The sequence below is a fragment of the Selaginella moellendorffii genome, unplaced genomic scaffold (assembly GCF_000143415.4).
Source record: "Selaginella moellendorffii unplaced genomic scaffold, v1.0 SELMOscaffold_34, whole genome shotgun sequence".
NCBI lineage: Eukaryota > Viridiplantae > Streptophyta > Lycopodiopsida > Selaginellales > Selaginellaceae > Selaginella > Selaginella moellendorffii.
Window position 1 is genome coordinate 69835 of NW_003314295.1, and position 26752 is coordinate 96586.

The following is a 26752-nucleotide window of genomic DNA, read 5'->3' on the forward strand; positions in this document are numbered from 1 at the left end:
ATTATACTACATTTGAAAAAAAAATAGTAACATTACTATACACTAAATATAAATTAAAGATGTTTAAACTTCCATGTATTTTTTTCTACCATCACTTGTATATTTTTGTCAATTATCCCAACAAGGCTTGTGGTCTTTAACTTTTTATATATGCATTTTCTTTTGTGAATTTTTGAGTGTTACAAATTTTTCTTTTTCAAGATTCCTAGTAGATTATAATCATGTTTTTTTAATTCCATTTTCTTAATTATAGAAACTTTTTTCAAGAGTGTGTAAAAAATCCTTATAAAAATAATATCATAACCTAAAATATATTTATATTAAAATATAATTATTACATATTGAATCCCTTTCCTTATTTGTTTTAATTTGGTTATGTGATGTCAATGACTTATTCAATTAGCTAAAATACAAAAAACAAAAGTGTGAAATATTTGTTATCACAAAAGTAAGTGTAGCAAAGGTCTATTATTTATTTATAGCAAATAAAATATTTTTAAAAATTTTATATTAAAAATCACTAATATTTTAATCCTTTATATAATTTTAAAATAGATATTTAAGTAGTGAAGTTTATAATGTGAAATGTGTTTATATATAAGCTTATAACACAATTTAAAAATATTTTTAGGCATTTTATAAATAATTTTAATATTATCATTTATCATCATTAACTCTCCATTTAAAATTTTGCTATTTTATAATTATTAATAAATGATTTTATTCCTGTTTGTTTCCTTTAAATATTCTAGGTTTTCTTTTGGGTTGTGTGCAAGGAAAATGGCTGTGGGCTTTCAAAACCAAGGGAATTCTTGTTCAGCCAACAGTGCTTTACAGTGCGTTGCTCACACGCCGGAGCTCTCTAGCTTCTTCTTGAAATCAGACAGCGTAAGAGGTGAGATAGCAATCGAGTTTAGGAAAGTGGTGAGGGTGATTTGGAATAACGCAAGCAAGTCTGTAAAACCAGGGCCAAAGCTGACAAATCCGAGCGTCCAGCCCGACGCACAGGAGTATCTCGATTTTCTTTTGGGTGCCCTGGATCAAGAATTCAAGAAGCAAGAGAATCCTCCTAAAGGACAAAAGGTGCGACCAGAGCTCCCCTCTCCAGTCGCAGATTTCTTCGAGGGCCAAACCAAATCCACAGTGAAATGCCCGAAGTGCTCCAACATGGTCTCCTCCACGCCTGACTCTTTCACCTCTCTCTCGCTGCCAGTCCATGAGACGGCGCAGCCGGTTTCTCTGGAATCATGCATCCGGGAGTACACCAAAGACGATGTTTTGGATTCCTGGCACTGCCCAAAGTGCAAGAGAAACCAAAAGGACGCTGTCAAGAAACTGGAGCTTGGGAAGCTCCCACGGAATTTGATCCTCCATTTGGCAAGGTTTAAGTGCGATTCTTCGGGGAGTGTGGAGAAGATCGACACCACGGTGGAGTTTCCACAGATTTTGACACTTTGGGAACAGGAGTACAAACTGTATGGATTGATTAACCATATGGGGGACTCCGACTATGGGCACTACACGGCGACCATCAAACTTCCAAATGGAAAGTGGTACAGCTTTGACGATGAGGTGGTGGAAGAGATTTTTGAGCTATCGAGGTGCTCGAGCGATGCATACATTTTGTTCTATCACAAAACAAGTGTGTGAGAATTACAGTACATATTTACACGATATCTTGGCTTGCGTCTTCTTGTCGCGCTGCTCTTGTTCTACAGCTCCAACATTCCAGGAGGAGAGCATTCACGATCATGGACAATCCGAATCCCGCAAAACCGGCCAGCGAAATCGACAAGATTGGGTTCAACTTCATCTGGATCATGGATTGAAATAAGAGCTAAAAAAGTTTTAAGAGAGTGATCTTACCCAACTGTAGAAAACATGCGCAAATAGTATGACAAAACCGACCTGAAAGATGGCAAAGAGCCACATACAACGCCGCCTCACTGTGCGTCGAAAGAATCTATTCTTACAAACAGGAGCTCGAGAGAAAGAGAGAGAAACGAAATCTTACCAAGCGTTGATGCTGTGATGGCAGTGAGCATTCCAAACATGAAGAGCTAGCATCAATGCTCGAGGGCCCTTTCGTCTCACCTGTAGTAGGCAACAAAGAAATCCATCCAAGAACTTCGCAAATCAATCGAAATCATCAGAGAATTATCACCAGTAGCTGCTCGAGGAGGCAAAAGTACGTGAGCATGCTGATCATGACGAGCACGGGAACGTCATGCCAAATCCTGGAAGAACACCATGGAATCTACAAAACTATAGAGTGAGATAGACGAATCTACCTGTTGAGAGCACTCATTTACGCCATTTGAGCTTGCTGGAGAACTTGAGTTTCAGCGTTGGTATTGTTTTGGTTTTGCTGGAGCCTGACGAGCGTGACGGGGAGATTGACGACCTCCTGGCCACAAACATCGCACTCGCGGTTGCCTCGAATCCCAAACCACTTGAGAGCGCACTCCTCGTGAGCCAGCGCCAGCTCCCCTTTGCAGCTACACTCGAGCTTGAGCGTCTTGCCCTCCTCGCCCAGATCGCACAGGCAAATGCGGCACACTGCTTCCTCCTCGGGGATCTCCTCGTCCTCGCCGTCTAAAAGTTTTGAAACTTTCAGATCATGGAACCATGGTCTCCATGAACTTGATCATAGGAAGCTTACGTACCTTGGGTGTCGTTGGCATGGTCAGTGTCTTGGGCTCCATTGTCTGCTTGTGAAGTTTCCCGGGGACGAGGACGAGGAGTGGTCGGCTTGACGAGAAACGTTCCGGAGTAAAGCCGGGTGAGCTTCTTCTCCTTTTGGTGACCATCGAGCGCCGACTTGGAGCGTTTGATCTGCTTGCCCTGCGAAGACGAGATGACAAAGTTGACGATGAAAGAAAGAAAGAAAAGTTCTACCTTTGATGACGAGATCAAATTTTCTCTAATGGCATCTGGACTCACTGCCGCGGCCCCTGTCGACGAAGAAGACGACGGAGACGCGGACGAAGAAGACGATAGCGTGAATCGCAATGGAAGAGACACTGTTCTTGCGGAGCGGGGCGTGAGGAGCCGCATGAGCGAGAAGTTTGATCGGGGCGTTGCTGCTCCTGGGGTGTTGGAGATGGATGGCGGTGGCGGCGGCTGCGGCGGAAGAGCATTGACGCAGGAGTCAGCGAAGCTATCACCTGAGAGAGATAAACAAGCCAACCTTGTGACAAGTAGATATAAAACCACGGGAACGGCCGTAAAGCCTCGTTGGAGAGCGGCAAAATTGAGAAGCGATGGTGCCAAGTGACCAGCCATTTTGTCAAGGCTGCAAAGACAATGGAGCTGAGAAGCCATAAATGAATCTCGAAAAAACGAACCTGTTACTTATGCTCAGTAACGCTGCAACACCCAGCATGAGAAGCGTCCCCTCTTCCCTTTTGCAAACTTTAGAACAGGAAAAGCGAAAAAAAAAGAGAGAAAATCTTTACCATTGAATCTGTGGCCACCAGGAAGAATTCCCTCCAGGAATCGCCACCGAAGGGGAGTTCTTCTCACTGAGATCCAACACGACACCATCGCCATCGGTGGAAAACTTTGGGACCTTGTCACAAGCCTTGGACGAGTTCCAAGGAAGCAAAGGAAGAACCGAGACAATCTTGCCCGGGGGCTCGTCGGATTTCTTCACCTCCACCTCCGCCGGGTGATCCAGCGCGAGGAAGTAGCCGCCGAGAGTGACCACCACGATTCCCATGAGCCCCTGCGAGCTCGGGAGCTCGTTGATGATCACATAGCTCGTAAAAACCAGAAGAACTGGAGTGAAAGCTAGATAAGGAACAGTGACCGAGAGAGGGGAGACGTGGAGAGCACGCTGGTACATGAACCCCACCAGAGCCTTGATCGCCGCGGTGACGAGGAGCGCGGCGACGTACTCGGTGTCCAGCCGCGTCAAAGAGAAGAGATCGAAGCCGCCGGAGAGGAGCGCCATGGAGGAGAGGAGCAGCGCGTCCAGGAGAGCCACCAGAGCTACGAGCTCGCGGTCCGAGAAGCGCTGGGACGCCCATTTCCTGCTGGCATCGATGCAGCTGTGGCCGATCGCGGCGCCCGCGGCGTACGCGAATCCTGCCCAGATCATTTCTCTGCTCTTCTCCGGAGCGAGCGATCGATCGATCGATCGATCGATCGATCGCTAGGACGATCGCTGCATTGTCGGCGAGGGCGCGATTGGTGCCACCAGAATACCTGCTCGGTTGACAATCACAGCATCGCGGCTCCTCTGCCTCCGGGGACGACCTTATGGAGACCTAATTCGCCCTAATTTCTTTTTTTCTTTCTTTCACAAGGGATGGGTGAGTCTTTTTTCATGAAAAACTCTTCACCTAATAACAAATAATGTAATGAACTTGTTCCAAAAACAAAATTACTTCTATTCACTAATGCTTTTCATTTATCATCCATTTTTTGCTGATCGATCAGCATTTAAGAGTTTGGGCACCTCCAAAACCAATGTGATTTGTGGTGAATGTGAGATTGTCTTGATTTCGAATTTTACGTACTTCGTCCTTCCATACAAGCATTGCCTCCTCCTTTGCTGTCATAGATGCTTCCTCAATTTCCCGCTCCAACTCCATGGCGAAATCATTCTCCTCATCTACTACTGGGATGGGAAATTCTTCCTCCATTTGCCGCACCAGCTCCATGGCAAAATTGTTTTGCTCCTCGCCCAAATCGAATCGGGTGCCCTGGCCCTGTTGGTCGCTGAACTCCCCGCTGAACTCCTCAAGACCCAGTAGTAAATCTAGATCATCACCATCATCGACATTGAAATCCTTGAGAAAGTTCTTCTCCTCGTCCTCCACAGAAGGACCCTTGTCCTCCAAATCCATTTTACACCACAATTTCTCAACCTCCTGGAAGATCTCCTCGTCTTGCACGTATCCCTCGAGGTCACAGGCGTTGACTGGCAACGACTGATCCCGGACCATGAGTTGACTAGGGCATTGACCTGTAGTGCTTGGTGATGGCCTCGCCGTTCTCCTCGAAGCTCCGCGACTTGCCCTGTGCGGGGATGCACAACCGCGACTCCCACTGGTTGCGGCCGATGGAATCATTGACGAAGGCAACATCTTGCGAGGAAGACACTGCCCCCTTGACTTGTTCTGCTGCTGCTCCTTCTTGGGTCTCTTCCTTGGACGACCGCCATCTTCTTTCTTGGCTCGTTTCGCTCGTATTGTGCCACCCAGGGTGAAGTGCCGTTTGCACACCGTGCACTTGTAGCGCGGCTGGATCAGCATGTGGTTTTCGAAATAGTCAAACTTGGTGACTGCCGAGCTATCGCAGCCGTGTGGGCAGAGCGGGTGCTGCTGTCGCAAGAAGGCCATGAGCTCCCCCACGCTCCCAAACGTAACAAAAGCCTGCTGTGATGTCTGTGAACCAAAAACTGGGTAGTTTTGGAGATGGTGGATGTCCTTGACTAGCACGTTTCTCATTTCTCTCATTCTTACTGACTACCAAATAATCTAGGTATGCTGTTAAGGGCGATGAAAATATACTTTACATTCAAACAAATATTCTGATACAGTATCAGAATATTTGTTGGAATGTAAAGTATATTTTATGAGTAAAATCTGCGCAAGACCTCATGGCAATGCACAATCCATGAGGCATCCTGTTTTAACTTAAACTTCTGTGAAAAGCTTTTTAAGGCTTTAGTATGGAAGAGACTTTAGACCACTTAATCCCACAACAAGATTATCGTCTGGATCAGATTTCCTGCTGAACCATACAGAGTTTACAACAAGGGCAAAATCTATTTTGTTTTTGTCGCGGGCTAGCACAAACTCGTGCTGGGCGGAGCAGCAGGAGCAAGCTGGTTGTGGCGAAATTAAGCTTAAACCAAAAGAGGTGGATTCCTGAGAGATGAGGAGAGGTGAAACTTTCAGTGACTGGTACTTTTTTCTTGTGAGTAGCAAGAGGCGACCTTTTCGTCTGGTTTAAACCAAAACTAATCTATTGTTTATTCAAACCTTTATGGAGGTAAGACTCTTTAATATTTTAGAAACTTTTCACCCTGATAACTTTAGTTTTGGACTCAACTTTGACTAACCTCAAAGCTATGTTTTCATTGCCTTCAGTTTAGCCTAAAAAAAAGTTCATAAGAGAGAATGATAATGACTATTTGAACCAATATATTAATTTTTATAGTCTCCAGCAAAAATCATGCCTAAGAAAGATCCACTAGTGCCATGCTAAATAGTTAGATATTTTCTATTTATAGTAATCTTAGAGGAGGTTTATTTTATTGGCAGTAATATAGTAATAACTTATGGTAACCACCAATATGCTAATATCAACTCAATGTGTAATTTTAAATTGCTAATATGACTCACTCAAGACCTCAAGTATAAACTTGTATAAATAGTACATATCAAATTCCATCTAATGAGCCCAAGTGAAAGCCATATAATATGGTACAAGATGATATGAATTGATATAACATAACACATATCTAAGAACATTTGTGAAGCTATAGCAACCAAATGTGTATCCATTTAGATAATTATTTTCATCTCCACAAATGTAATGATATTAGTTGCCAAATCTTGTTAATAGTACTTGTTGAGACTGATATTTTCATACCAAATATAGCACACATGATTTTGACTTTATAATGAATTATTAGGATAACTATAAAGTGAAACATAACCCTTTGGACATAACAACTTTAACATATGTGGTTTTGACTATACCATATAATGAGTTACAACAATGAAACAGAAATTAACCCTTAGACACATGTACAAGGGTAATGTAAAATTTAAATTTCAAAGCCTTAAACCACTAAATGAAGGGACAGAATCAAATTCCTTAGTGTATGATGAAGGTTAAAAGTATAAAGAAATACATAAAATAATTTTAGTGTAAAATATAAATCCCTAAGTCCCAAATGGATTTAAAGGCATAATACATGAAATAAAAAGCACTCAAAGAAAAAGCATGAAGCAATCAATAAATAAATCTCAAAAAGGATATAAAAATGATTGAGTATTGTAATATATAACAAGTGTCATGAGATATATGAAAGTGTTGAAACCAAACCCCTAAAGCCCAAAAATTTGAAATGGAACAATGTTAAAGCATCTTAGACCACTAAGAAACCAAGTGTTAAACATATCTAAAGCCAAATATATCTAGGGCTATATATATACATAAAGGGTTTAGTAAATCCTTATAAAATAGGACTCTAAAGGGATTAATGTGACAAAAACAAGTTATACCCATGTAATGATAATATAAACATTGGGAATCTAAAGCTAGAGTAAATATAAATATTAAGTGGGATAACTTGGTGAAATGTTTAAAGACCAACTCTAGCTCATTTAAAAGATTAAATAATCAATACTCCTAATCTAAATGTGCATGGCATTACTTATTTGATACTTTATATGGCTCATTAGAGCTTTTCTAGCTATATAGCTAAGGTACCCTACTCATTAAATGTGGTAGGAGAAGTTGCAAAATACCACTTTAAAGTCCTTGACTATTGAAAGGAAAAAAATGGTCATTTTAGTTAGTAATTAAGGGTATAGTTATGGTCAATAGGATTTAGTGGATAGCTATTTAGGCCTTGACATAGTGGCAATATTAGCAAGTACTACTATACTTAGTAAAGAAAATTCCTTTATACTTTAAAGGATCCTAAGGACTAATGGTCGAGAAGTATTGGAGGATAATATTCCCCTATACTTTGAAGGATTCATGATATGGCCATTCATGAAATGGATGGTCAAGGGACAGGTTTGCGATAATAGTGGTTTTGTATTGGTAATGAGCTAATAATAATGAACTTTACTTTGAGTATATTAGTGGTATTTTTGGGTGTCTAAAATGGGATTTAAATATAAAGAGCACTTAGACAAAATACAAAGTCACTATGGCTTCAAAACCATTTTTGGGGTGATAGCAAATGCCCTAAGTAAAGATTTAGTGAGTGATAGTTAAAGATATGGTTAAATGACTAAAAAAGAATGAAAAATTTAGTCATTTACATTTAAAGTATTTAAAATATTAACACAAAAACTAATATAAAATATATATATTATTTAGCATACTAGTGGCCTAACACTAGAATATGAGTACACCAATTAATATAGTATGAAGATTATATTGTAATTATGAACAAAAGAGAGAGAAAAAGAGAAAATCTTCATTATATAATTTCACACTCAAGAGAGTCTTTAGTGTGAGTGGAGTCATATTGAGGCTAATGCAAGATTGGTGCAAGTTTCCAATCAAAGTTCCCTCTTGTTTCAAGGTTTTTAGATCTCAAATGTCTTCTTTCCAATAAGTGTAAACACTTATGATTTAGTGCAAAAATGACCAAGATTTTTTCATTTTTCTCTCAATGATTGTTTCTCTAAGCTGGAGTTCTCAGAGTTGAGCTGCTTAGAGTCATAACATGCAAGTAACATGTGCATCACAATCCAATATGGATTCTTTGACAACTGATTCTTTGAGCATATGCTAGTTTGTTCCTTATTATGTGTGTTTTGCCCCCAACTTTTGTTTGATGTATGTTATTGCCATTTTCATGTCTATCTGAGTCTCATGAAAACTATTTTTCTCATAATAGCGCAAATTGCCAAGCTATCAAAAGCTTTCATCAAATCTGTTATGTTGAGCTTATAGAACTCACCCTCTTTTGTGTGAGTCTCAATATGCCATAATTTGATTGCATATTCCATGAGCTAGTTTGTTCTCTTAAAACTTGTATTTCCTGAGCATGAGTGAGTTCTCTTAGCCCAATTCATTTCTTTTGACTATCTTTATTGCATCATCTCTGCATAAACATCTCCTTGGCCATCATTTGAGCCACATCTTAGGTAAATCAAGACGTGCTCTTTGCAAATTAAGCCTTCATCCTCTCTTTGGGGATCTTTCTCACTCCTTTCATGCTAAATGTGGTTTCAATAGCTAGGAACTATTTAGTTTTATTGCTAGTTGATCTTTGTGATCAGTCAAACACTGAGGGATACACTTGGTGAGCACTAGTTTCATCACCAATCTCAATAGATACCATAGTACCCTGATATTTGAGATGGCAAATCCAATTTATATTTTGCAAAGAGGTGTTGATCTTCCTTTCTTCACACCCAAGGCTTCTTCAGCATAGAATCACATCACAGAGTTCAAGGTATTTTGCAACTCAAACAATCATGCCAGAGGCCCACAAGTGGGATCATCTTCTTCGCTCAATGCAAGGCCAAACTTGGCTTTGAGAGAGTCTCTCTTGGACACAAAGAAGGAAAGATATGCAAAGGTTAAATAGCTTTCTCAAGACTCTTGGACAGAAAAAGGATCTCCAATAACTTTATACTGAGTTCTTCTCCTTCCAGCAAATGCCACATGAGTCTATGATGGAGTATATTTGGCAGCATTGGAAGCTCTGCCTCATATAAATCTCCAACCTCACAAAGCAGACCATTTTATCCAGGGACTAAAGTTGCTTTCAAAAGAAAGCACACTGAATGCCTTATTGCATTTGCCTATGTAGAGGATGTTGAGAAGGAGTTCTACCTCACTCTCAGTGTCTCTCAAGTTGCCCAAGCACCACCCAATCATCTCATGGAGCACACAGTCACAACAGCAATTTGCCAACCAACCCCAAAACCTGTTGAGGACAAAATGCCACTCATACTTGAATCTGCAATCACACAATGACCTGCTGAAGTACCAGATCTTAAAACAGCAGCAGAAACAGACTGCCATCTTGGAGGAGCTTAAGGCAATGTGGCTCCAACAACATCAAGTTAATGGTGCACATGTTGCAAGGCAAATATGCATTTGATTGAATGATGCTACTGCTTTCAACCCAAGCTTCAATCTCCTAGGACTCAACGTGTCCAAGATCATTCTTTTGCTGACAACTCCACACTTTGGCTATCTCAAGATGGGTACCATTAGCAGTTCCAACAGCTCGCAATCAAGGCACCTCCATCCACGACCAAAGGCATAGAACCAATGCAACACATCAACACTATCAATAAGGAAGCACTCACACTTATAACTCAAGCTTAGAGGAAGTGCCAACCAACAGCCCCAGACATCAATGGAGAGCACAACTCAATTGCTCCAGAAGGTCCAAGCCCAATCATGGCATGCCTTCAAATTGGGATTTGCTGGATCACATTTAGTTGAAGCTGATTCTTCTAAAAAATTCATGTGATCTTCTCCAGGTTTGACTCCATCGCCATTGTGTCCTCTCCCAGATGACATTATGCAACAGCTCCTATTCAGCTCAGTGCAACTTTCTCTTGCCAACTTTTGAGATTGATCCCAGGCTTCAGACGGCAGTTGGAGACTATTGCTCCATCCTTTGATTCATGCTGGCCAGGAGATACATATCATGGATACCATAGCATCCCCAGGAGCTTTTGTGGCATCTATCACTTTGTGAGATGTTGTCACAGTTGAGGCACTTTGGACTCTAGATCTGGGAACAACAAGATCTCTTTGGCATTGGCAAAGTCTATTGGGCTCCAGATCCAGGACAACACATCTATCATCCTCAAGACTTTTGCATATCATACAGTGATCCCGACCACCAAGTGTCAATCATGGTTCAAAGGTTCAAGGGATCTCATCTAACGTGGATGTCAAGCCTTTCCTCAAGGACTTGTGACTCTAGGACACCTTCAAGCAAATGCTTAGATGTGGGATGATGCGAATCAGCGACAACATCAACAATGCAAAGCTCTACAATGTCCATGGCCGTCGTTTGATGGAGGGGAAGGTTCTTGCTCCAAGATCAGAGGTTCTTAATCCAACATCCACAGTTCCTCCTCCTACTCCACCACCAGTACCTGCTCCTCCAGTTATTGTTTCAACTCCAGCTCAGCCTCGCGCTGTTTTTCCAGTGGAGTTATAGCCGTCATCCTCCCTGAGCTCCCATCACTTGAGGAAATGGAGGTATTCAGCATCCATGCTTTTATATATCCAGCATTGCTTCGGAGGCATCCACCAACATTTGCTCCAGTTCTATACTGCTCACAGTCAACGCAAGATTCAACCAAGATTCTCGAGATTTACAAAAATGCCCGAGGTGACAGAACTCGACTGGATGGCTTTACCATGGCTCTTCCTTTAGTCAGAGAAGCAGCCAAGCAGCTGTTCATCACTTATCACCAATGTCAACAACACTCTGAGCAGGTGGCAACTTATGCCAACTTCCTTTGAGGGCCAGGATTCATGGGAGTTCACAGCCCTCTCAACAGCTGCAGATGAGGAGCTTGGTACCATAGATGGCGCGACAAAATCGAGTTATGACATGCCAGATGCAAGTGACAACACAATCGACGATCCAGAAGCTGTGACTGCGACTTTCAGTGATTAAGAGGCTTTGGATACCACAGAGACATCAGCCTCAACACTTGTGGCACACACTTCTCCAGCTGAACAGCTTGAACAAGACATCTGCCTTACAGTGGCATTTGTCGCAGCCGTGGAGATTCCAACTTTCCAGAATCCTTTATCTGAACTTTATATCCATCATCAAATTTGTACTAACTTTGCCTTTCCAGGATACACATTGCATGGTGGCAATACAACTCTAGCATCTTCGCACGACTTCAGCCACACTTGGGAGTCTTTGCACGGCTGTTTTGACACTCAGGGGAGCATTCTTCAGACCCGGCCAGCTCTTCATCACCCTGGAATCAGTCGTCAACCACCTCGACTTGGCATCACCCGGCCTCATCACTCCAGGCTTCTTCCACTTTCAGCTCCAGTTTTCAGCACACACCTCTTCAACATGGAGCCTCCAGGAACACCATTCCGGCCACAAACGTCAAGCATGATCACAGCTGCAGAGCACATTCGAGTTCACGCCATCTTTCCCAGGCATCGACACTTTGTTTGTCCACCAGATCATCTACAGGACGTCTTTCCCTGCCCTTAAAGTCATCAACTGGGACAACTACTCCTCACAAGACTCAGCAATATCCAGCGAGATCCAGCTCTGCAGTTTCCCGAGGCGAATGCCCACCAACATCAACCAGGCCCGGAAACTTCTGCAGATCCATCCCCGGCCTACTCCAGGACGCACTTCGACCTCCTGGACTCATCACATCAGGCTCAAGCAGCTACCTTCACCACCATCTTTGAGTGGCGAGGTCTTTCTCTCTTCTCTTTTCAGTTTTCTTTTGGTTTTTCTTTCTTCTCTTGATTTCACTCTTTTTCTCTTCCATTCCAGGACATACTTCCTCATGACAACAAGTTCCAGCTTGGGCTTTAGTCACGAGGTGGCGTCAACTCTGATCGTATGGGAGCTCATTCATTCCTCACTTCACTTCATTCCATTCACATCCTTCTCCATTCATATCACATCAGACTCACACAAATCACCCAAGAAGTTCTCAGTGGATGTTTAAGTACACCTTTAGCTCGAAAGCAACTCGCCATAGCTCGCAAGATCGCCAATCTGGACGGAAGAGCAAAAGCACAAGGAGCAGGAATCGTTACGTACAGACCGTCTTGGCTGTGTTGCCGGCATCAGTTCTACCAGAGTCGGGCATCTTCCTCTTCTTCCCTCCACATACACAGCCAGCGTTTTCGAAAATTTGGAGCTGGATAGGCGAGAAAAAAAGGAGTTAGATTCATGAAATGCAAAGTCACAAACCTGTAGCATGAAGTTGTCATTCGGAGAGACTTGGGGGCTACATTCCCGGAGAGATGCTAATGCCTCTGCCATAATAAAAGAGAGAACATAATAAATAGATATCTCTGGTCACAAGCATACCATCTCGTAGCAAATTCTCCTTTCGCATCAAGTATGCTGTGATCACCGCTGCACTGCAATGAAAAACACTATAAGCATCAAGAGCACAAGAAAAAGAAGAACAGAGTTTGGATCCAAACCTCCGAGAGATTCCAGCGCCACAATGCACCAGGACGATCCCATCCTCCCTCCCCTTCTCAACAAAATCCAGGCACTCTCCCAAGCAAGCGAGCAAGTCCTCCTCCATAGTGTCCTCCAAAAGAAAAACCTTTCTCACTGGCTTTGCCACCGCCGCGTCCTTGCATTTCGCCAGGAGCTCCCGAGCGACGTCCCGGAAGGCCTCGTCGTCGGGCTTGGGCTTGGAGGAATCGAGAAGTGCCTGCTGGAGCTTGCTCAACTTCGGATGATCGCGATTTCTCCGTCTCTCCTTCTTGAGAAGGCGAATGTCACGCACCTTTTCGAGCGACAAGATGTGCGTCACTCCGCGCTTCTCTCCACACAAGAACATCTCCGCGTCCTCGGCGCTGCCGATGTAGAGGCCATCGCGCACCTTCTTCATTCATCCGCTAGAACCCTAGAAATCAAATAAGGAGGGTTCTTATATGAAAAGGGGGGAGAAGCTAGTGGCCGTCCGATCTTAAAACCCCCACGAACAAAATCCTCGAGCCCTAACCCTAGCCCTAGCAGCGGCCGCCATGGTAGCCTACTCGAGGGAGCCGGAGAATGCAGTGAAGGGTGAGTGAAATTCGCAAGCGCTCTCGTTGACCTCTGCTTGGATTGATCGCAGCTTGCAAGGCGAGAGGCTCCGATCTCCGGGTCCACTTCAAGGTGTGTGTGATTGATTGATTGATCGATCCTTGTGTTCTTGGGCTGAAAGATCTGGGCTTTCTTCGTGTCGCAGAACACCCGCGAGACCGCGCAGGCCATCAAGAAGCTCGAGCTCAGCAAGGCCAAGCGCTATCTGGAGGATGTGATCGCCCACAAGCAGGCGATTCCATTCCGGCGCTTCTGCGGAGGAGTGGGGCGCACTGCCCAGGCGAAATCCCGTCACTCCAATGGCCAGGGGCGCTGGCCAGTGAAGTCCGCGCGATTCCTCCTGGCGCTACTAAAGAATGCCGAGAGCAACGCTGAGGTAAAAATCCCATCTTTCTTCAGTGAATCACGGTGATTCTTTCAGGTGAAAGGCTTGGACGCGGATACCCTGTATGTCTCGCACATCCAAGTCAACCAGGCACAGAAGCAGCGCCGGAGGACTTACCGAGCTCATGGCCGGATCAATCGTAAGTGGTGAAGTTCTTCCTCGTTGATCTAGAAGCTGACTGCGGTGGCTTTGTGCTTGGCAGCCTACATGTCCTCTCCTTGCCACATCGAAGTGATCCTCTCAGAGCACATCGCTCCAGTCAAGGTGACACTACTCGAAACCTCTCGAGCTTTTCTTTGTAGCGTTCTAACTTTTGGTGTGTGGAACCATGGCAGGCTGAGCCGGAAGCCAAGCCCAGGAAGCCAAAGAAAGGCCCGGCTCGTTTGAGGAGCGGCCCATCGACGTAAAAGTCTTGTTTTTGTAGACCCGATATTTCCCGGATCTTGATTCAATCAACTTGGAAGTAAAGTTTTCGTATCGCTCATCCTCGGAGATCTTTGAGACTTGGCAAAGGATCCATCGGTGTAGAGGCTGGAGAGCAGCACGTAGGCCTGGGTCGCGCCATCGCCGCAGCTCAGGAGCTTCCTGGCAGCGCTCTCGCCATGGCGAAGGCTCTCGTGTCCCCGACTAGCGCCTAGCAGCGACGTCCACTCCAAGATGTCTGGAACAAAAGGCATGCTCGCGATGAGATCTCTGGCTTGATCCAGGTACCCGGCTCGTCCCAGGAGATCCACCATGCAGCAGTAGTGCTGCTTGCCTGGTTGGAGCCCGTGATCCAAGCCCATGGACACGAAATGCGATCGCCCATCGTAGAGCTTCCCCTTTCTGCTACAAGCGACGAGGATCGAGAGGTAGCACGTCTCGTCGGGTGATTCCAGGGTGCCCATCTCGTAGAACACGGCGCACGCCTCGGCGAAGTGCTCGCCGCCCTGGGCCGAATAGGCCCCCAGCATCGCGCTCCAGGAGATGATCCCGCGCTCCGGCATCCTAGCGAAGAGCAGCGCCGCGTGGTCCAGGCGCCCGCTCTGGGCAAATGCGGTGATCATCGCGTTTCTCGTCACGGTGTCGCGCTCCGGCATGAAATGGAAGGTTTCCTCCGCGCAGTCGATTCGCCGGCACTGTGCGTATGCGACTAGCATCGTGCTCCATGACACAACATCGCGCTGTGGCATGGAATCGAAGATGTTCTTGCTCGGCTCCATATGCCCGTTTTGGGCATATGCTGCGAGCATGGCATTCCAGGTCACTAGGTTTTGCTGGGACATTTGATCGAACACCGTCTTGGCCTGCTCTACATGACCGGCCTGGGAGTACGCAGTGAGCATTGCCGTAGAGGAGACGAGATCTATCAGTGGCATTCTTGAGAGGGTACGCTTCGCCTCGTCCAGATCCCCGGTCTGGGCATATCCCGAAAGGATGCAGTTAAACGACACGAGATCGCGCTGCGGCATCGCGTCGAAGATCTGCCTCGATTCTGCAATGCGCCCGCGCTGAGCGTAGGCGGCCAGCATCGCAGTAAATGCAACGAGGTTCCGCTCAGGCATCTGATCGAACAAGGTCCTGGCCTGCTCGACCTCGCCTTGCCGGGCGAGTCCTGCCAGCATCGCCGTGAAAGACACCACATTCCTCTCGGGCATTTCGGAGAAGACTCTCTTCGCTTCCTCGAGCCGGCCTGCTTGGGCATTTGCAGAGAGGATCGCAGTCCAAGACACAAGATTTCTCTCTGGCATGCGATCGAAGAAAGCTTTGGCTTGCTCGAATTTTCCCTGCTGGGCGAATCCAGCGACCATGGCCGTCCAGGACACGACATGGCGCTGCGGTACTTGCTCAAACAATCTCTCGGCCTTATCCAGATGCCCACTTTGGGCATATGCTGCAAGCATGGCATTCCACGAAACCATGCTCCGTTCGGGCATACCTTCGAAGATCTCCTCGGCTCTCTCAAGGCTCTTGCTTTGCGTGTAGGCACTGAGCATTGCATTCCAGGCAACGAGATTGTGCGCGGGCATGGAATCGAAGAGCGACCTCACTTGCTCCTGGTTCCTGTTGTGGGCATAGGCTTGCATCATGAGAACCCAAGAGAAGAGGTCTCTGGAGGAGCCCAGTGCGTCGAAGACCTCCCGCGCGCGGCCGGAGCTGCCGCAATTGCCATACATCTCGATCAGCTTGTTGTGGACGAAGGCATCGTCCGGGGCGATGGTGGGCTGCAGCTGGGAGTGGATTCGCTCCGCCATAGCCAGCGTCTTGCACGAGTAGATGAGCTCCAGGCATTGCTTGCTCATTAGATCGATCGCTGGGCATTATAGGCGCTCTCTTCCAAAGCAAGGCTAGATATGAAGCTCCCGTTTGGGAATGGAGCGCGAGGCACTGGCACGGATCATACGATCTTGCGGAGAATCCAGGAATTTGATCCAGGGGAGGTTGGTTCACGCGCGAATTCTCGAGCAGCAGCTCCTGGATCGCTACCTCGAGAATCTGCTCGTCCAGATGTATGGGAAGTGTGGCAGCCTGGGTGATGCGCGGACGGTGTTCGAGCGGATCCACGCTCCAAACGCGTTCTCGTGGAGCATCATCATGACTGCGTACGCGCAGAGTGGCGATGTTGGGCAGACGAAGGAGATCTTCGACCGGATGCCCGATCGCGGCGTTGTTGCCTGGACTTCGCTACTATCAGCAAATGCCCGTAATGGGCATATGGAAGAAGTTAAAGCTACCTTCGCGAGAATGCCAGAGCACAGCTTAGTCGCATGGAATGGAATGATCACAGCGTTTGGACAGAATAGCCAACTTGGAAGAGCGAAAGGATGTTTTGATCGGATGCCTGGAAGGAATACCTCATCATGGAACGCAATCATATCGGTGTTTGCCCTTCACGGGGAAATCTCCACAGCTCAGCAAGCCTTCGAGCGGATGCCGGAGAGGAACTCCATGGCCTGGAACCCGATCATCCACGCGCTAAATCTACAGGGCGATGTTTTTACCGCGAGGATGGTCTTCGAGAGCCTCCCGGAGTGCTGCAAAGTCTCCTCCTCGACGATGATCTCGGGCTATGCGCAGGCCGGGCATCTCGACCAGGCCAAAGCTCTCTTCGACTCTTTGCCACACCCGGACGAGTACGCTTGCTCCTCGATGCTCCAGGCCTTCGCCAAGGCCGGGGACGTCCTCGGCGCCAGGGAAACCTTCGACAAGATGCCAGAGCGCTGCCGCGACACTCCCTCCTGGAACGCGATGCTGGGGGCGTATGCGCAAAACGGGCTTGGCGAGCGGGCGCTGGAGCTCTTCGCAGCGATGATCCACGACGGGATCGCTCCCAACGAGATGACCTTCTCGACAGTGCTGCATTCTTGCAGCCATCTCGGAAGGTGGCGAGAGGCGATTGCATACTTCCGCTCGTTGAGCGAAGATCACGGACTGGTGCCGGATGTGGAGCTCTACTCGAGCATGATTGACGTCCTGGGCCGGAACGGGAGGATTTGCGAGGCCGAGGAGCTTCTGGCGAGCATGCCCTTTGCTCCAAACCAGGCCGCCTTTGCGTCGCTGCTCGCGGCTTGCCGGCTCTACCAGGACTCGGGGCGGGGATCGCTCGTCGCGGGGAAGTTTGCTCGCCACCTTTGCGAGCAGCCGGCAGTGGAATCCATCGCCGCGGAGCCGTACGTCCAGCTTGCCAACATTTACAGGGGCATGAACGCTCCCTGATCATTCACTGTTCTTGGAAGATCGGCGCATGAGCTTCGTATGCATTGCTTGCAAACTTGCCAAAAGCGGTGCGTGCGTTTGCTCCACTCCGCCGTGATCATTTGACAGTGCGGGCGATCGATCGAACCTCTCCAGAGGGATCCGACCACGCATTGCTTGCAAACTTATCAAGATACGAAGGGGGGATCTTTAAATTATCTCTGTCTCGCCGCAAGGATGCACAACTGACAAAAAGGCGCCTCCCGGTGTCAAACTTGGAGCGCAATCCACCCACAAAAGGAAAAGCGCCATGGATTCACCATCTGGATCCGATTCGATGCGCGCCAGGACGAAATCGGAGAGTCAATCAAGTGAAGCGTACAATGGAAATGCGCTTTTAAAACTTATTCTTGGCTTGAGAGAATTGGAGCAAAGTCGCAACTATGAGAGAGAGAGAGAGAGAGAGAGAGAGAGAGAATTATCTAAAGAGTTTGGCAGACCAGCCAACCAACGCAAATCAAATCGGAGAAACCAACTTTGAGAATTTGGCTCACGGCTGGCCTGCCAATCAACAGGAAACTTCGTGGGCTCATATAAATCCCGGGGAGTAGAAAAAAACGACACAAGTAAGAAAAAAAAAAAAGAGAAAAATTTGGCAGTGGAAACAATCATAGTCAGTGGGATTTGGGATCACAAAGCATTTGCTCATAGAGAAGTTAAAAAAAAAAAAGAAAACAATTCCACATTTTGATCATCTAAAACATGCGCTAAGAAAAAAAGCTCTCTAGCTCAATGCGCTATAGCTCAGTCGTTAGACGGCTCCTCTCCTAGAGTGGAAAGCAAGCTATACAATCTAGAAGAGAGAAGCGTTGCCTTTTTTGCCGAGCTCCTACTGCTGGTCGTTGTCCTGGGAAGAGAATCTTGATCTTCCGTCCGGCTGGAGAAATCAGCTGGGAAAGTTGTGCTCGCGGTCCCGTTGGAAAGTCTGGAACTTCGGCTGCTTTTGCGCTCGAGTTCTAGCTTTGCTCCGGAAAGCCATGACGGATTTGCTGAGCTTGTGCAAGAGCTCCGCCCAGGCTGACAATGCCAAGGCCCTGGCTGCTTCCAAAAGCCACAGCGAAGCTGAGAGGAGGCGGCGGGAGCGGATCAACAAGCACCTGTCCACCTTGCGAACGCTGCTCCCCAACACCGCCAAGGTAGAGTGAAGCTCTGCTCGCTCGCGTCTTTCTTCTTTGATTGCCTGTCCTGTGATTGAGTCGTCGCCGTCGTGCCAAACTCTTCCCAGACTGACAAGGCGTCCCTGCTGGCGGAAGTGATCGAGCGCATCAAGGAGCTCAAGCAGCAGGTCGCGGAGATTTCCCAGTTTGGCCCCGTTCCCAGCGACGCCGACGAGCTCGACGTTGACGTGATGGAATCGCCGGTAGACGAGGGTGGGAAGGTGTTGATCAAGGCCAGCATTTGTTGCGCCGATCGGCCCAGCCTGCTCACGGACCTCGTCCGGACGCTCAAGAGCTTGCACCTGCGGACCGTCAAGGCGGAGATGGCCACCATGGAAGGCCGGACCAAGAACGTCTTCGTCATGACCATCAAGGACGACGCCGAGCTGCTGGAGCCAACCTTGGCCTGCGTCGAGGAGGCGCTTAAGTCGGTCATGGAAGAGCCATCCTCGAAAGAGAACCAGGATGATGCTTGAAAGAAAAAGGAACTCTTTTCTTTTCTTTGATCTAAGAGCTTTTCGCAGCACCTGCAACAAAGGAAGCGTAAGTCAATCGTCTGTAAACAGAAAAAAACCAAGGAACCTTTTAACCATTGTGGGAGCAGGTGGTACTACGGAAAATGAAAGAATCTGTTAGAAATCTTTGATTTTCAATGAAATTAGATGTGCTCTTTCAATGAATAAATTAGAGCCTATCACGTATAATCTCGTTGGAGACAAAGAGCGAGGCGCGGTCTGTATCTCGCAATTCTTTGTTTGATTTCTTCTCTCGATCTGTCATATACGAGGCAGACGTCGTTAAAACACATACAGCCAAGCGCTAGCGTACCTCTTCCTCACGTTCTTAAAATGAGAAATGTGTTGTTCCAGCAATTCACCTGTTGAAAGTTTTTCTACGGGAAAGTCCGACTTCATCTGGAAAAAAAAAAACACAATGAGAAATATTTTCAACACTAGCCGCTCAGGATCACTCACCACTTCGTCAGGAACATCTCCGTCCTCTTCCGACGGTTCTACCCTCTCAACCTCGGCAGCAGACAGCGGTCTAGGCAGCGGTACCACGCAATCCCAGCACCCCATCTGTCGCACAAGTCCTTATTAAGATTTCACATCGCTGTTCCATTCACATACCTGATCTTTTCTAGGAACATCGTTCCTTACCCATCGACGACAAAGGGAATACAGAGACGACTTATCGGCCTCGGACACAAGTCTAACCTGAACATATGAATGTCATGTAAAAGCCAGCAATGAACAGATCTTACCTTTCTATCATTTATGATCACGGAAAGGGCATCCGGACGGTCCCTGCAAGTAAACACCGGTAAGTAAGAAAATCTCGTAGAGAACAAACACACCTGCCATGGGACTCGCCAGGAGTCATAGAGCTTGAGCCACCACCCTGCCGAAAAAGAAAATTCCAAGCTTAGAGGAAACAAAGTATCCAACAACAAACCTGTCCAGTCGGCGGAAGCCAAGATGGAGATTTCCCAAGAACGGAACCATTGCTCGCCCCGCCAACTCTAAAGTGATGAACTCCTTGCAACTTGTGAGGCTGTGGACTCGCGGAAGCGGACATAACACCCCCGGCCGCCTGTCCAGCGTTGACGTACCGAGGCGAGGAAACCGGGTGTGGAATTCTCTGGACCTGTGTGCCCTGCTGGGACTTCGACGCTGCCGGTTGAGGAGGCCTGGGAGTAGTAGCACCACCCGGTTGCATAGCCGGCATGGGAAGGATTGGATGAGGCTGGCGTAGATGGTGCGAGCCACCGGCGGCGGCGGCGGCCATTTGAGCCTGCGAGAAGAAAGCCGTGGCATACGGTCTCTGCTGCTGGAACTTCTGGAGATGGAGGAACTGACCAGGAGCGGCGGCTGCGCCAGAAGCTTGAGATGTGGTTGGCGGCGCCGTGGTCATATGCCGGACCACCACCGCCGCCCCTTTGGCGGCCCTCCCCTGCGACGAAGACGGTGGCGCGTGTGGATATGGCGCCTGTTGATTCGGCACGCACACTATCCGCTGCTGCTGTGGTATGTGAGGCTGCCTTTGCTGTGCTACCGGAAGAACCAGAGGAGGCGGCGCCGCCATCGTCGATGCCGCTGGAACCGGCACAGCCGCGGCCTGGGAGCTGGAATTCGTGGCCTCCCCGCCACCGCCATTAGAGTTGGGGGCGATCTCGGCGGCTGCCGGCGCGTTGCTCTCCGAGGATGACAAAACCCTAGCCATGGCCGCGGGAGGCGCGCAATCCGGATCGGCTGTGACGCAGCTACTACTGATGCTTGCGCTACTGGTCGTGCTACCGCTTACCACCGCGACCGCTCCTCCGCTGCTCTCCATCCCACAGCATCCCTTAAAACCCTAGTACCGCCTAGTAACTTAGGGCTCTCACTTTCAAATTTTCAAAGTGGGAGATGCCCGCGTTAATACGTGGCGCGCATCCGACGGCCGAGACCCGCCGGCGATCTAACGGCTGGGATTTGAAATAATTCCCGCGAAAAATTTATATGTACAAGTCTAGATCTTTACAATGGTCGGAGCTTCTCTCTCTCCGCGCTTAGGATGTTTTGGAGCTTGATTTGCTGCGCCAGCCGCGATGCCTCGTCCTTGGTGTAGAAATACTTGGCGAGCTCGTCGTCAGAGATGGGCTGATCGTCGCCGCCTGGAGCAAGATCGGCGATGAGCGACTCGTAGTATCCCTGCTCGATCTGATCCCGAGTTACTCCACGCAGGAGAAGGCTCTCGATCGTCATGTCCTCGCAATCCAGTCCGCCCTCCGGTCGATCTTTATCCACAGGCATTCCTCTGGCCAGGGATCGCTTCGCGCTGGCAATGCGTTGAGTAGCAAGCTCCGCCTTGACGATCCTCGCACACCGCGAGCTCCTGCTCGCGATGAAAGACACGGGGAGAACCGGGCTCTCCTCTGGCAAATGCCTCAGCTTCTTGTTCTTCGAGTGGCTTTGATCCTCATCTTGTGAGTAGCTTTGATCCTCATCTTGTACCCGATCGATGGCACTGGAGTCCTCTCGCCTCCTCTTCTTGCCCAGCTTGAGGCTCGTCTCCAAGTAGCGCAGCATGAAGCACAAGTGGCACGATATGTTCTTGGTGGTCACGACCGTCTTGCACCACGGGAACGTCTTCATGGTGCTGACGAGCGCCTCCTGGATCTCGCGGAAGCGCTTCATGGACGTCGCCACCGGCGAGTGGAGCTCGCTCGAGACCTCCTCCAGGCCAATCTCGATCCTGTTCGCGTCCGCCACGATAACCAGCGCGGCCGCGGCAGCGGGGAGCGCGTGACGCCCGGTGCTCACAAACCAAGTCGCCATCCACTCGAGAAGAACCCGGCACTGCCCGATGATCTTCCTCGCGGCATCCCTGCTTAGCTTCGAGAATCCAGCGTGCGTGAGAACCAGGCGCTCGAGGAAGACGATGGGATCCTCCTGCGGCAGCGCCATGGCAAACTCCCTGACAAGCTTGCCAAGAACTCGCCCGAGCTCGCGAACGCCACAGTCGCTCGCGTAGGCCACCTCCACCAGCGTCAGTGGAAGCCTGTGATTCCTCACCACCACATAGGCGCAAGCGCCCACTAGAGCATCGAACCATCTCCCAGACCCCCAGTCTCCATTCGTCGCGCGATCCACCATAGCCTCCACCTCGTCGGCGTCGTTGGGCTGGAGCCTCAGCGCCGCCGCCACGTCCCGGATCCGCCGCAGCGCATCCTGCTTCTTCTTCGCGAAATACTGATCACTGCCACCGTTGCGATAGAGGAATCGCTTGCCGGCGAGAGCTCCGATCCCTTCGCCGGCTACGAGAGTTCCCCCGCGCTCACCGACGAGCCCTACCTGGTGATCGGAGCCCAGCGCGTCGTCGTCCACGACCACGCCGCATTCGCAGCAGCAAAAGAGGCCGGAGAGCGGATCGGTCGTGACAGTGCCGGCGCGCCCACAGGCGCTACAATCCTCCGCCATGGCCCAAGAACCCTAGAACACCAAACGAGTTTCGCTAGAACCCTAAAAACAGCGTGGATGATCCGCCAAAAATCTGTTAGGATTCGTTTAGATTGGAATGTTCAATGCTGGCTCGGCCACAAAGAATGCCTCCACGCAGCACCGCCCCTCCACGATCCCCTTGCACTCCGGCAGCCATCGCCAAGCCCTCGTCGCAAGATCCAGCGCGCACACGAGCACGCCATCGTAGCTCAAGACAAAGATCCAGGAGCCGCGCCCGGCGCAGCGGAAGGAATCTCTCCCAGCCCCGCCATCCAGAAAGCAGCAGCACAGCTCCCGTGGCATCTCTTCCACAAGATCCCACGATTGGGCCTCCTTGCCGAGCTTCCAGATCCGGATTGCCTCGCCCAGCGCGGCGACGAGATGAACCTCCTCGCCGCACAGCACCAGATTGGAGCTCGCGATCCCGGTGGGGAGAGGGATCTGGGTCTTGCTCCACTCGCCGCGGGCAAAATCGAACGCCAGGAGCCGGCAGCGCGGGATCAAGCACGTCACGTAGAGGAATCCGGCGCTCACCACGCCTTCGCTCTCGAGATCCAGCACGTCGATGGGCAGATCCCCCTTGCGCGCCCACGCCGAGGGTGCGGTCGAATCAAACACAAAGGTCCTCTGATCGCTCCACCCGCCCGGCCCCGCGACGAGGATCTTGTACCCGCCCTTTTGATCGATCTGGATGGCCGTGAGCAGCGGCAGCAGCCGCGAGCAGCCAGGGATCTCCGGCAGCAGCCTCCACGATCTGGTGAGAGGATTGCACGCTATGATCCGCGACGCGGTGGTGAGGCACAGCAGCCCTCCGCCAGACGCCACGACCGAGACCTCCATCTCCATCCCAAAGATTGGATCCAAAGAGAGAGGCTGCCAGCAGCCGCTCACGGGGCTGAGCGCCGCTATCACGGCGGCGCCGCCCGGCCCCGTGGCGGTGAAAAAGAGGAAGAAGGACGAATCCCCGCTGCCGCCGCCGCCGGATCGATCCATCCGGGCGCACAGATTGATGAAGCCCTGCGAGAGGATCAACAAACTCCACTCCTTGGACACGGCGCGCATTTGTAGCAATCTGGGCACCGGCACCAGCGTGAGAACGCGCTCGATCAGCGCATCCGGGAGTTCTTTCCACACGGCGTCGCTGGCCTCCTCCATCGCCGCCGCTGGCCGGCCAGCGGGCGAGAAGGGTATCAAAGATTCTACCACGCCCTTTTTTGAATTCTAGGGCTCCCGCGCAAAAAGAATGAGAATGACGGCCGGTAAGATAAAACCTAAAAATCCCGAGATTCCCGCGATTTTAGCGGCGGCCACTTGGACACCATTCCATGGAGGAAGAAAGATTTCCAAGGTCCTTGGAAGGAATCCTTTCTTTTCTTTCTTCCCGCTAAACGCACTGGAAGCTTCGCCCGGTGGGCTTTCGAATCCCCCTATCGGCCATAGCCTTCCGTACCATGGCCACGTCCTCCCACCGCCGCGCCGCCGCGTACAAATTGGCCAGCAGCACGTACGGCGCGGCGCTCTCGGCCTGGAGCTTGAGTACGGCGCCCACCGTGTCCTGGGCCCGGGGCATATCCCCCTGGATCTTGCAAGATCCCAGCAAGGAGTTCCACGCCGCCACGTCGGGCTCGTACGGAAGCCCCTTGACCACTCTCTCGGCTAGCTCGAGCTGCCCGATCCGGCCCAGGAGATCCACCACGCAAACGTAGTGCTCGATCGCCGGGATGAGCCCGTGATCCATGCCCATCCTCACGAAGTAGCTCCAGCCGAGATTGCGAGTGCCCGAGTGAGAGCACGCTTGCAGGATCTCGATGTAGGTGAACTTGTCCGGGAGAGATCCGTGGAGCTGCATCTGGTGGACGAGATCCAGGCTCTCGGGCAGATGCCCGTGCTGTGCATACGCTGCGATCATCGCATTCCACGATGCTACCGTGCGCTTGTGCGAGGCATTGAAGAGCGCGCTCGCCTCGGCGAGGCTGCCGCACCGCCCGTATAGATTGAGCAGCGCCGCCACCACCGCCGGGAAGATCACGTCGTGGAGCCCCTCGAGCTTGCGGTGGATCGCCCGGCCCGCGACGAGCTCGCCGAGACAGGTACACGAGTTCACGGCGTTGACGATGGTGGCCGGCGATGGCTGGAGGGAATGAGCTTCCATCTCTTCCAAGAGCTCGATCGCCTCCTCGTAGCACTCGTTCTCCACCAGCGCAACGCTCATGGCGGCGAATGCCACCGCGTCTTTGGCTGGAATCGACGCGAACGCCGCCGCGGCGAGCTCGATCCGGCCGAAGCTACCATACATCGCCACCAGCGCTGTTCCAAGCGTCAGCCTCGCGGAATCGCTCGGATTCTCGCTCGTTACCCGTTGATGCATCGCTCGCAGCTCCTCCAGCGAGCTACACGAGGAGATCCCACTGGCGAGGGCCGCGGTATCCGGAAGAATTCCCTCCGCCTCCATCGTCTGGAAGAGCTCTAGTCCCAGCACTAGATACCCTTTCTGGGCATATGCCGCGATCATGGCAGTCCAAGTCACAACGTTCCTCTCGCCGTGGCTCTCGAATGCCCGTCTGGCGTCATCCAAGATCCCGCATTTTGAGAACATAGTGATCAATCCCGTGAGGATCTCATTGTGGCGATGGTAGCCGCAGTGGATCACCAGGCTATGGATGTTTCGAGCGTCTTTTAGATCGAGCGATCCGAGCCTGGAGCACGCCTCGATCCGGATTATAAACGTCTGCGCGTTGGGCTTGGCGCCCTCGTGATCCATCTCGTGGGCGGCCTCTCGGAAGCGGCGATCGTTGCCGTTCTCGACACACGCGGCGAGGATCGAGTTCCAGGCCACGGTGTCGTGAACTGGGAGATCATCGAAGACTCGTCGTGATTCTTCCAGGCACAGGAAGCTCGAGTAGGCATTGATCAATGCCGTGCATGCGACTACGTCCGAGTCAAAGCGGCAGTCCACAATGCATGTGTGGATCTGGCGGACTTGGGCGACGCTGGAACACGCAGAGAGGATGATCGCGAATGTGGGAACGCTGGGTTGGACTCCCTCGAGATCCATGACCAAGAACAGCTCCATCGCTTGGTGGATTTGCCCAGTTGTGGTAAATGCCGTGATCATAGCAGTCCAGGCCACAACATCTTTTTCAATGATCTGATCAAACACCGCTTGCGAGCTTTCGATGCAGCCACACTTGGCATACATGTAGACCAGCGCATTGTGTATCGACACAGCGTTTTCAAACCCAAGAGCAAGGATTCTGCTATGGATCACTCTCCCTTGGCTTAGATCTTCTAGTTGCGTGCACGCAGAGACTAACTCCACAAATGTGAAGAAATCGGGCTTCACTCCCTCCAAATCCAAATGAAAGAAACAAGAAATCGCTTTCTTACATCCAAGATGCCCGGTTTGGGCATATGCTGTTAGCAGCGCATTCCAAGATGCGACATCCTTTTCCACAATCACATCAAAGCTTTCTCTTGAGTGATCAAGCATGAAGAGCTTTCCGTACATGGTAATCAAAGCCGTTCCTACGTAAACATCGGATTCAAGTCCAGTTTCGATCACACATGCATGGATTTCCATCCCGAGCACGGCTAAACCCCGACCTTGGGCTGACGAGCAAGCACGGACCGCTGTAGCGTACGTGAACCCATCGGGAAGAACCTCTCCCTCGATCACCATCTCCAGAAAAAGCCGCAGCGTTAGAACAAAATTTCCATTCCGGGCATACGCTGCGAGGAGGATGTTCCAGGAGAAAACATTCCGCGCGCTGATCCGATCAAACGCGGCCCGCGCGCTTTCCATGCCGCAGCAGTTTCCATACATCTGGACAACAAGATTTCCCAGAAAGGTGCTGCAATCCAGCAGCCCGGAGCGCGAGATCTGCGAGTGGAGCCGAGCGGCAGCGTCCATGTCCCTGCATTGCCGCGCGAGTGCTGCAAACGCATTCTCTTGCTGGTGCCGCAGTGACAGGGCACTCCATCGCATCCCCTGTCG

The 26752-nt window shown here is 49.9% G+C and overlaps 12 protein-coding genes across 14 annotated transcripts; 4 read left to right on the top strand and 8 right to left on the bottom strand.

Annotated features, from left to right (window-relative positions):
• Positions 1 to 780: 780 nt before the first annotated feature.
• LOC9639385 (ubiquitin carboxyl-terminal hydrolase 2) lies at positions 781 to 1674 on the top strand. The gene is made up of 2 exons (XM_024682337.1): positions 781 to 895; positions 968 to 1674. The coding sequence occupies exons 1-2, from the start codon at positions 781 to 783 to the stop codon at positions 1648 to 1650; spliced, it is 798 nt and encodes a 265-aa protein (XP_024538105.1). The 3' UTR covers positions 1651 to 1674.
• LOC9639067 lies at positions 1603 to 4329 on the bottom strand. Of its 3 annotated transcripts, none has more exons than XM_024682335.1 (10): positions 3459 to 4329; positions 3348 to 3404; positions 3191 to 3295; positions 2899 to 3123; positions 2667 to 2844; positions 2292 to 2595; positions 2165 to 2237; positions 2015 to 2094; positions 1909 to 1946; positions 1603 to 1837 (listed from the first exon to the last, which is right to left on the bottom strand). In XM_024682335.1, the coding sequence occupies exons 1-4, from the start codon at positions 4100 to 4102 to the stop codon at positions 2940 to 2942; spliced, it is 990 nt and encodes a 329-aa protein (XP_024538103.1). In that variant the 5' UTR covers positions 4103 to 4329; the 3' UTR covers positions 1603 to 1837; positions 1909 to 1946; positions 2015 to 2094; positions 2165 to 2237; positions 2292 to 2595; positions 2667 to 2844; positions 2899 to 2939. The 3 variants fall into 3 exon arrangements, with proteins under 3 accessions (XP_024538103.1, XP_024538101.1, XP_024538102.1); XM_024682333.1 differs by having other exon boundaries at positions 1603 to 1813; positions 1867 to 1946; XM_024682334.1 differs by having other exon boundaries at positions 1603 to 1813; positions 1867 to 1963.
• Positions 2309 to 2810, bottom strand: LOC112348893 (E3 ubiquitin-protein ligase MARCH8-like). Its single transcript, XM_024682243.1, has 2 exons — positions 2667 to 2810; positions 2309 to 2578 (listed from the first exon to the last, which is right to left on the bottom strand). Exons 1-2 carry the CDS (start codon positions 2808 to 2810, stop codon positions 2309 to 2311), a joined length of 414 nt encoding a protein of 137 aa, XP_024538011.1.
• Positions 4330 to 12356: 8027 nt separating the features above from the next.
• On the bottom strand, positions 12357 to 13301 carry LOC9639068 (dual specificity protein phosphatase 1B). Its single transcript, XM_024682244.1, has 4 exons — positions 12883 to 13301; positions 12764 to 12816; positions 12644 to 12708; positions 12357 to 12590 (listed from the first exon to the last, which is right to left on the bottom strand). Exons 1-4 carry the CDS (start codon positions 13299 to 13301, stop codon positions 12483 to 12485), a joined length of 645 nt encoding a protein of 214 aa, XP_024538012.1. The 3' UTR covers positions 12357 to 12482.
• A 61-nt stretch (positions 13302 to 13362) lies between these two features.
• Positions 13363 to 14367, top strand: LOC9639387 (60S ribosomal protein L17). The gene is made up of 6 exons (XM_024682336.1): positions 13363 to 13477; positions 13530 to 13570; positions 13644 to 13874; positions 13920 to 14022; positions 14086 to 14147; positions 14219 to 14367. Exons 1-6 carry the CDS (start codon positions 13438 to 13440, stop codon positions 14288 to 14290), a joined length of 549 nt encoding a protein of 182 aa, XP_024538104.1. The 5' UTR covers positions 13363 to 13437; the 3' UTR covers positions 14291 to 14367.
• On the bottom strand, positions 14273 to 16177 carry LOC112348932 (pentatricopeptide repeat-containing protein At4g02750-like). The gene has a single exon (XM_024682331.1). The coding sequence runs from the start codon at positions 16163 to 16165 to the stop codon at positions 14336 to 14338; it is 1830 nt and encodes a 609-aa protein (XP_024538099.1). The 5' UTR covers positions 16166 to 16177; the 3' UTR covers positions 14273 to 14335.
• A 193-nt stretch (positions 16178 to 16370) lies between these two features.
• On the top strand, positions 16371 to 17579 carry LOC9639069 (pentatricopeptide repeat-containing protein At4g02750). The gene has a single exon (XM_002977259.2). The coding sequence runs from the start codon at positions 16371 to 16373 to the stop codon at positions 17577 to 17579; it is 1209 nt and encodes a 402-aa protein (XP_002977305.2).
• Positions 17580 to 18294: 715 nt separating this feature from the next.
• On the top strand, positions 18295 to 19476 carry LOC9639070 (transcription factor bHLH30). Its single transcript, XM_002977260.2, has 2 exons — positions 18295 to 18754; positions 18844 to 19476. The coding sequence occupies exons 1-2, from the start codon at positions 18596 to 18598 to the stop codon at positions 19249 to 19251; spliced, it is 567 nt and encodes a 188-aa protein (XP_002977306.1). The 5' UTR covers positions 18295 to 18595; the 3' UTR covers positions 19252 to 19476.
• On the bottom strand, positions 19406 to 21138 carry LOC9639071 (mucin-1). The gene is made up of 7 exons (XM_002977427.2): positions 20231 to 21138; positions 20133 to 20176; positions 20040 to 20082; positions 19906 to 19992; positions 19750 to 19854; positions 19604 to 19689; positions 19406 to 19548 (listed from the first exon to the last, which is right to left on the bottom strand). The coding sequence occupies exons 1-7, from the start codon at positions 21107 to 21109 to the stop codon at positions 19470 to 19472; spliced, it is 1323 nt and encodes a 440-aa protein (XP_002977473.2). The 5' UTR covers positions 21110 to 21138; the 3' UTR covers positions 19406 to 19469.
• Positions 21139 to 21240: 102 nt separating this feature from the next.
• LOC9639388 (plant-specific TFIIB-related protein PTF2) lies at positions 21241 to 22748 on the bottom strand. The gene has a single exon (XM_024682448.1). The coding sequence runs from the start codon at positions 22735 to 22737 to the stop codon at positions 21295 to 21297; it is 1443 nt and encodes a 480-aa protein (XP_024538216.1). The 5' UTR covers positions 22738 to 22748; the 3' UTR covers positions 21241 to 21294.
• A 76-nt stretch (positions 22749 to 22824) lies between these two features.
• LOC112348894 (F-box/kelch-repeat protein At5g43190-like) lies at positions 22825 to 23913 on the bottom strand. Its single transcript, XM_024682245.1, has one exon. The coding sequence runs from the start codon at positions 23911 to 23913 to the stop codon at positions 22825 to 22827; it is 1089 nt and encodes a 362-aa protein (XP_024538013.1).
• Positions 23914 to 24142: 229 nt separating this feature from the next.
• Positions 24143 to 26743, bottom strand: LOC9639389 (pentatricopeptide repeat-containing protein At2g34400). Its single transcript, XM_024682246.1, has one exon. The coding sequence runs from the start codon at positions 26741 to 26743 to the stop codon at positions 24143 to 24145; it is 2601 nt and encodes an 866-aa protein (XP_024538014.1).
• Positions 26744 to 26752: the final 9 nt, after the last annotated feature.